The sequence below is a fragment of the Lactuca serriola genome, chromosome 9 (assembly GCF_051521515.1).
Source record: "Lactuca serriola cultivar US96UC23 chromosome 9, Lser_US96UC23_V15, whole genome shotgun sequence".
NCBI lineage: Eukaryota > Viridiplantae > Streptophyta > Magnoliopsida > Asterales > Asteraceae > Lactuca > Lactuca serriola.
The window spans coordinates 217,589,947-217,598,764 of NC_136416.1; the positions used below are offsets into that span (position 1 = coordinate 217,589,947).

Below are 8,818 nucleotides of genomic sequence, written 5' to 3' on the forward strand. Positions count from 1 at the left end.
AGTGTACAAGTTATATTGTTCAGGTGTTCTAATGTCATTTGTGAAATATAACTGATAAAATGTGGAAAAACATTTGTGAAATATATAAAACATAACAGTTTATAAAACCCATTTCACAAATAAATGTTTACGTGATCTGCATGTTCGAATGGTTATCAGTTGTATCAATCAGTATTAAAAGCATATAAAATGTGAAACACACACATGAAAACAAGTTTTTGAGTACAAGAAACCCTTGTACTTTGCTTGTGTTCCCCCCCTGAAAACAGTGAAAAACAGTGAAAAAGGGTAGGGGTATGAACTCACCAGACTTGGGAATGCGACAGTTTCAGACACTAGACGTTGGTTCGGGGCTTGATTACTCGCGATGTCCCTATGTAAAATGTAATAATGTCCATATATATATCCAATTAGATTTACAATCACTAATTATATGGAACATTACACTCCAACGAGGTTAAACACCTCAAAACGAGCGTTTGGAGTGACCCGGGTGACATCTTCGGACGTGATATGGTACTAGGGACTTGGGATTTGAGTTTACTCCCCAAGAGTAAACATTTTATGGAGTTTACAGCCATATAACACACACATACATGAGTTCACGGCCGTGAACTCATGTGGGTGTGATTTTGAGGGTTTAATGGCTTGTTTGGACTTGGGGATTGTTGGAATGAATTACTAAAATGCCTTGGAATGATTTAATGGAACTTATACCATTCAAAAGGGAGTTCACAGCTGTAAACTTGGAGTTTATGGCCGTAAACTCTCCTATGGTCAAGAGAAATTGATTTGAGGCACTAATAGCAATCACATGTGATTCTAGTAATTTTTCTAAGCCTTGGTATGAATTTTGGGCATCAAATGACCTATAATTAGGAGTTTACGGCCTTGGAGTACGTTCTATGGCCGTAAACTCTTATATGTGGTGTTTTGATATGTTTAAGGTCTCCAAACTATTTTTAGATGGTTCTATGATTTATTCCAAGGCTATTGGTTGAGTTTCAAGGCATTCTAACATGTTATATGGTGTTTACTCCCCATGTTTGAGGCGTTTACGGCCCAAGCATATGCCTTGTCCGTAAACTCTCTTTTTTCCCACAAAATTCATGTTTTAAGTGTTTCAAGTCCCGATTTGTAAGCCTCAATGTCGTATCTAAGTCCCAATAATGATTTGGAAGGGTTAATTGGCTCAAAACCCCCATTTTTAAGTGTTTACGGCCCAAGCTTGATCCTTGGCCGTAAACACATGTTCCAGGTCCTAAATCTCAAATTAAACATCAATTTGAAGGCTAAAGAGGTTAGATAACAAGTTAGGGATGTTACCTCTTTGATTTGGAGCCTTAAATCTTTGTTTTTGGACCTTTGATTATGGATGAAGAGAGAGGTTGGAGAGTGATTAAGGAAAGATGGCCAAAAGCTTCAAATGGAAGCTTTGAATCATTTATATAGTGTTCGGGAATTGGACACGGCGGAATTCTACCCGATACCGGCGTTAGGCGATGCTTTTGGTCGCACCCGACCAAGTTGCCGTAACCCGATATGGTCGATTCTAGAATTATTCCGATAACTATTATGGGGTGTTAGAATGATTTCAAATGGCATTAAGACACCCATTAAGTCATTTTAGATCAATACAAGTTAATGACTTAATTAAATTGGCGAAATCGGAAACGGATTTGGAAATGCCGTTTGGTTGATCGAATTGGATTACAATTTGAGTTACAAGAAGTGATTTGAAATTTCGGGTTGTTACAAGTAATTCCAAATCTAATTACCAAAAGATGATATTTTCTTTTATGGACCAAATTCTTTTAATTAGAAAAATTGAAAACAAACAAAGTTCATTTACCAAATTTTCCTTTTCCCTTCCTCTATCAATTTTGTCGCCATGTCCCCTTCTTCATCTTCACAAACCACATGTGACCTGCCATCTCCGATCAACACTGTTTACATCCCTTTCATCTTCATAAATCACAGCTCTGACAACCGACACCTTCCATCTTCTTTGGTAAGTATATCCGACGATCACAACACATAAAGACTTTGTTTTAATTTTGGTTTTATATCAATACTAGGGACGATTGAACGAAAGGGTGATGTTGGGATATGTAGGTTTTTTGGTTCAAAATGTATGATTATTTGGTTGTTGCTTCAAGCAAAATGAGAGAAGCTATTTTTTCTCCATTTTTCACGAGTGGGTTAACTAGTTGTTTATCACCATTGCAAATCTTACTAAAGAAGATAACTCATTGTCCCCTAGGTACTATCCGTTATTCAAAACACACAAACACACACACATAAACAATGGGTTCTGTTTCAAACAATTTGAACAAGAAAACCCACATATTACATCCGCCCCTCTGTCATTATCCAAACCACCATGTGTATAAATCTTTCCCCTGAGTGTCGCTGTGATTTTGGGAGAACAAAAACAAATTAAGCTTTTAATTGTTGTGGTTGTCAGAGACTAATTAATGGAGATGAAAAGGAGATGAGAAGGGTGCCAATTGGATATAGCAAAAAGTGTTCGGTGGTAGAAAATAATAGGAAAAGAAAGACAAATTCGGAGATAGTGGGTGGTGGTGGCCTGTAGATTGAGATGTGATAAGAAAAAAAGTTAACTAACGATGATAAAAGGAATGCAAAGAAGATAAGGGTCATTTGGTAAATTAATAATAGATTTGATTTGTTTTCTATTTTTTAAATATATAATTTTGGGGTCTACAAGATTACCATGTTTTGGTATTTAAAATTGAAACTACCACATTTTGGGAAATAAAATTGGTAATCACTACGTTTAGGTAAAAATCTCAGTGTGTATGTTTGATTTTTTATACAATTTTTTTGAACAACAAGAAACTTATTAAAGTAACACGAGCAAGATGCTAGTGAGCATTAACAAAAATACAAAGCCAATTAGGAATTGATGTTTCAGCTATCCCACGACAAAAATCTATTTTTTCCAACTCTATTTTTTATCCACAAAAAGGATGTAGTTTTTAATTTCCCAGAAAATAAAATTACAATTCATGATCATGCCCTTGAAAATCTTGTTGTTCCTATACGCCATAAAACTCATATGAAAGCCCAATAGAATCACTCCTAGCCAGTGATTTTTTTACCATATTATAGTTTTTACATAAAATGTTTAAATATATTTACCATTTAGTTGTACTTTTGATATTCTTAAAGCAATAACAAAATAAATCATTTTAATTGCAAACTACCAGTAATCCTAATCACAACCAATAAGATGGAACATTAACTTTCGGGATAATGACTTACGAGACTAGTGAAGTTTCAAATTCGTTCAAATAACACCATTCAAGTATTACATGTTCAAAAAATACCATCAAACTAAGATATATGTTCAAAAAACAACAACAAAGTACATGTTCTGTTCAAAAAATATCATCTCTATGGTTTGAGGTACTCACATGTTTAGTCCCTAACTTTTTTTTTCCTTAACTTGGTTGGTCCCTAGTGTTTACATTTATTTTGCCTTTGGACCCCGATTGAGTTAAAACTAATATATCCTTATTACTTTCATTTAACATTTATTTTTATTACTTGTTAATTATTTATACAATTGATATATTTGTAATAAATAACAACATAAATTGTGTAAGTAATTGATAAATAATAAAAATAATGTTAAATGAAAGTAATAAGAGTATATTAGTCTTTTAACTCGATCAGGTTCTAAAGTCAAAATAAATTTAAACTATAAGGACCATTCGAGTTGAGAAAAAAAGTTGGGGACTAAATATGTAAGTTACTCAAAACTATAGAGTTGATGTTTTTTGAACAAAACATGTACTTCGTTGGTGTTTTTTGAACATATGTCTTAGTTTGAAGATGTTTTTTAAACATGTAAACTTAAATGGTGTTTTTGAACAAATTTGAAACTTCAATGGTCTCCTTAGTCATTTTCCCTTAACTTTCTTGCAGACCACGAACAATCCTTAGCAAGTTAGCATCACAGAAAAACTGCCCATTTACTGGCCCTTGGGATGCACATGCATGTGCAGCCTCCATTGTCGTATCGTTGAATGGTTGAAGTCGCTCTAGGTCCTGCTAAATCAACCGGTGGGAGTCCTTCTTGGGTCCTGAGAAGATGACCGACAGTCATAAAGTTTACTTCAGCGGTTCATCCGAAGGTTAAGAGGTGTTTACAAGTTTCGGTTTTCGTTTTGTCAGACTACCACCAGTAAACCAGTCTAAGTTAACCGCTTGAGCATTTGCCCATGTCGGAACGTAGATAACACCCATCACACCACCTTCAACTTCAAAACACCTGCGATTTTCCTTTCCGTTTTTTGTCTTGGTGTGACAGTAAAGGCACGAACATAACAAAAGAGGCAATATATATACGTGAAGAACACGATGAAGGCACTGTGAAAAAACGAAGAGTCAACGATGATTCATGGCGAAAAAAGTTTGATGAATGATGACGAAACGGCGAAGTAATGCGGAAGGCCGTTGCCGGATGATGGAAAGGCAGAAAAAGGTCTGCGTGAGGGTAGTTATTGATAAGTTTAAAATAATAAAATACCAGTAATAGGTAAATATATTTCAAAATACCACTAATCGATTATTTTTTTTAAATACTACCCCTTTAGTTAAAAACTCCTTAGTCAGTTGCTTTCTGCATCTCTCTGATTTTTTATACAACTTATACAACTGAGGGACAGTATAATCCTAAGGCTGGAGGGTGTCGTGCCACCGAAACCGCACTCCCTTCGTTGTCACGTAAGCGCCACGTCATTTTTACCACAAAAGTGCGGTTCCCTGCCACACCCAAGGAGTGGTGCCACACTTCATTTTAAAAAAAAAATTAAATGAAAACTTTAATTTCTCCCCACCCAATCAAAAAACAGTCAAATTATTTGCAGCCAATCACAAACCGCGGCCAATTTTTGCCGCACTGCGGTTTGAACCGTACAAAACCGCACCCAGGGGGCGGTGTTCCCTGCTGAGGTGGTGGCCAAGTGCGGTCCCAGACCGCACCACACCGTGCCTAAAATAATCAATCTGACGACCATGTCACACGACACACGTGACCCGTATCTACAGGGAATATATTTTAATAGTTGACTTCCGGTCAACTTAGCGAAGCTTCTTCCTGTTTCTTCGGTCAACTCCACCTTGACTGATCATCTTCAACTCTCTCAGACCATCATCGGGAACGCATTCTCATTTCTCCGATCACAATTTCAGTTTCAAAGTTCATTAAGTCCAGACAAATTCAACTTCTCCAAGTTCATCAATGGCTGGTGGGTTATTTTTGGGGGCTGTACTAGGGGTCGCTGTTACTAAACTATCAGATGTCATCATAGACGTATTAAAGAAACCCTCGCAGTTTAGCTCCGAGCTCACTAAAATACGAGAAACTATCACGAGAATCAAGCCGATCTTTGATGAAATCGAGAAACTAACTAAAGTATTGGATCGACCGAAACATGAAAATGATATGTTCATCGCTCAGATGAAAGGCGCAGAAGCCCTAATTCTAAAATGCAAGCGTGTGAAATGGAATTTATACAAGAGATACACTTACGCGTTGAAATTAGATGCTTTAAATAAATCGATGCTGGAATTCTTTCGGTTTGATGTTCAGTTGGTGATGGTACGAGATCAGAAAGTGATAATGAGTATGATGAAAGGGGATTCAAGTCGTTCATCTTGTAGGATTCCGTCGCTGAAAGGTTCTGTGATAGGATTCGAAGATCGAGTTAGAAAATTGAAGGAGATGGTCCTCAAAGATTCAGTCGGAGATGAATGTTCAGTTGTAGTTGTTTCTGCTCCAGGAGGCTGTGGGAAGACTACGTTGGTAACTATGCTCTGCCATGATCCCGAAATTAAAGGTATTCAAACTCGTTTCATTCTTTTTTATCAGATCTTTCTGTTATTGGTTACAGTTTTCTCGTTTGAACAGAAAATTTTGGTGGAAACATCTACTTCGCTACCATCTCAGACACCCCCAATTTAAAAATCGTCATAAAAAATTTACTTGAGAGAAAGGAAGCCGATTTTATTAACGATGATGATGCAATCAATCAATGGGGAAGCTTTTTAGGAGAAAATGGATCTGAAGTACTATTAGTACTGGATGATGTATGGCCTGATTCCATTACCAACCTGTCTGATTCCATTATTAACCGCTTCAAGTTCAATCTCAAAGGATACAAGATTCTGGTTACATCTAGGATCACTTTTACAGAATTCAATACATATCAATTGAAACTTCTGAACGAACAAGATGCCACCACACTGTTTAATTACTCTGCATTTTCAGAACATGTGAATGAATATATACCATATAATCTTGTTGACAAGGTAGAATGAAACCTTTATTAAATAAAACTGAACTTTGTAGGATTCATATATCTTTTGGGAAATTCTAGCTAAGTAATATAAGCTTTTTGTAGCTGGTGAAGTGTTGCAAGAAACATCCACTAACCCTTAGTGTGATTGGTGGTTTGCTAAAGGGTAAACCCCTTGTAAGTTGGCGTATCATGTTGAACAAACTATCTGATGGGCAGCAATCTGTTTTGGATTTGCATCAGTCTATAGAACATTGTCTAGCACGAAGTTTGGATGTGTTTGAAGAAGAATCTGTAATCAAGCAATGTTACATGGATTTGGGATTATTTCCTGAAGATGAGAAAATATCGGCTACAATGCTTATGGACATTTGGGTTCATTTATACAATCATGATGAACATGGATTTGCTACCATAGAACGTCTCTTAGAGCTCTCTTATAGAAACCTTGCAACTCTATTGCCAATTCGGTATTTGGCTTTTGAATTCAATTTAACATTAAGAAATAAACTTAATGGTTTGCCAAATTTGAATAAATTCTCATTTGATTGCAGGATAGATTCGCCTATGATTGCCAACTATTGTGAGGAGAAAGCTGTCATACAACATGATTTGATTAGAATGCTAGCTATTCGTTTGAGCAGCCAAGAGCCAATAGAGCATAGAAAGAGATTAATCATAAATGCAAATGGACAAGACCTTCCCCAATTGCCTCATACTATTAATGCCACTATATTGTCCATTACCACTGGTTTGTTTACCCCATTTCCCAAATTTATAACATGGTATCTAGTCAGAAATTTCATTATTCATTCTTCTAATCCTATCATGCATACTATATGACGACAGATGAAAGATTCTCTTTAAAATGGGATGACATTCGAGCCCCTGAAGTGGAAGTTTTCGTGTTGAATTTCATGTCAAAAGTATACCACTTACCACAATTCATGCAAACCATGAAGAAATTAAAGGTTCTAATCATAACAAACTACGGGTATAACTTCTCAGACCTTCAAAACCTCCCCTCGCCACAATCTTTATCCTGTCTAACTACAATTAGGTTAGAACACATTTCAATATCTTCAATCTCGACATCAATCCTAGGGTTAGAAAACTTGCGAAAAATGTCCTTGATCATGTGCAAAATAGGCGACAGTTTCGACGAATACATACCCAATAAGTTAACAACAACGCTTTCGGAGATGGAGATAGACTCTTGCGATGATTTGATCACATTTCCTTCAATGTTTTGCAATCTAGTCAACCTTAGAAAACTAATCATTACTAATTGCCATGAATTGAGTTCGCTTACCGGAGGATTTGGGAATCTGATGAATTTGGAAGTTTTGCGGCTTGCATCGTGCTCGGATCTTAAAGAATTGCCTGAATCGATGAGAAACATGCAGAAATTGAGGGTTATTGATCTATCTGACTGTTTGCGTCTGAAGAAGTTGCCATGGGAGATTGGTGAGTTGAGTAGTCTACGGATGATTCATATGAGAGGTTGCACTGGGCTTCATGAGCTTCCATTGTCATTCAATGATTTAGGCTCACTGGAAGTTGTTTGTGATGAAGAAATAGCAATGCTATGGAGGGATTTCAAGGATGTGAACGTACAATTGGTGGAAGAAGATAGAATTGCTACCCTTTCGAAGATTATCCAAAGAGATGTGCATGTTTAATCAGGTTTTAAGTTCAAGGCTGATAATCACGTATTCACCTTCTTTGCTAATATGATATATTGCGATTTACCTTCTCATATTTGCCATTAGTAGGGCATTCTTATGTTGGTTGTCTTCTCTATCTATTGAACTTTTAATGTATGTAAAATTTTGGATACATGTTTTCTTGATGTTTCATGTAACCTATTTAACTATACCCAATATTGGTATTTGTCCGTTTAGTTGGTTTTGCTTGTTTACCAAAATAAATAGAGTAAATTTATGTTAGCCATCAAATAAATTTTTTGTTTAAGAAGATATAAGAATGCTATTATTTGATTGAAACAACAAAGCTTGTAATTAAACTACATAGATTGCTTGAATAAGAACCTTATTGGTGTTTATGGAAAAAAGGCAATTCATTTACAGCTTCGCTATAATTCAAAAGTGCGTGACCATTTACTAGATTCGTGTTTGCATTGATTGCTCAACTGATGTCAAGTTTGGGTACGGACTATCTACATGTGCACCAACCCTCTTACACCGCCATGAACCACTTGACACAGTCAACAAGACCATAAGAAGACCATGACAGTTGGATTTTCATACTTGTGCATCAATAGTATATACCGAAACTTTTGGGTTAAGTACTTTTCTAGGAGGTTCATGTAAAATGCCAAATATCATGCTCTGATAATTCTTTTTATTGCAATATTGTATAATTAATTTATTAGCATTTTACATTACAAAATCTGACAATTATATCAACATACTTTCAAATTGGATTATCTTGTTATATACATATAGCGAAAGTGCATTAATCATTTT

At 36.0% G+C, this 8,818-nt stretch overlaps 1 protein-coding gene across 2 annotated transcripts; it reads left to right on the top strand.

Moving 5' to 3' along the window:
* The first annotated feature begins 5,121 nt into the window (after positions 1-5,121).
* Positions 5,122-8,238, top strand: LOC145072770 (putative disease resistance protein At5g66900). 2 transcript variants are annotated; one of them, XM_079019247.1, is made up of 5 exons: positions 5,123-5,870; positions 5,942-6,342; positions 6,435-6,799; positions 6,884-7,080; positions 7,179-8,238. In XM_079019247.1, exons 1-5 carry the CDS (start codon positions 5,273-5,275, stop codon positions 8,009-8,011), a joined length of 2,394 nt encoding a protein of 797 aa, XP_078875373.1. In that variant the 5' UTR covers positions 5,123-5,272; the 3' UTR covers positions 8,012-8,238. The 2 variants fall into 2 exon arrangements, with proteins under 2 accessions (XP_078875371.1, XP_078875373.1); XM_079019245.1 differs by having other exon boundaries at positions 5,122-5,870; positions 6,435-7,080.
* Positions 8,239-8,818: the final 580 nt, after the last annotated feature.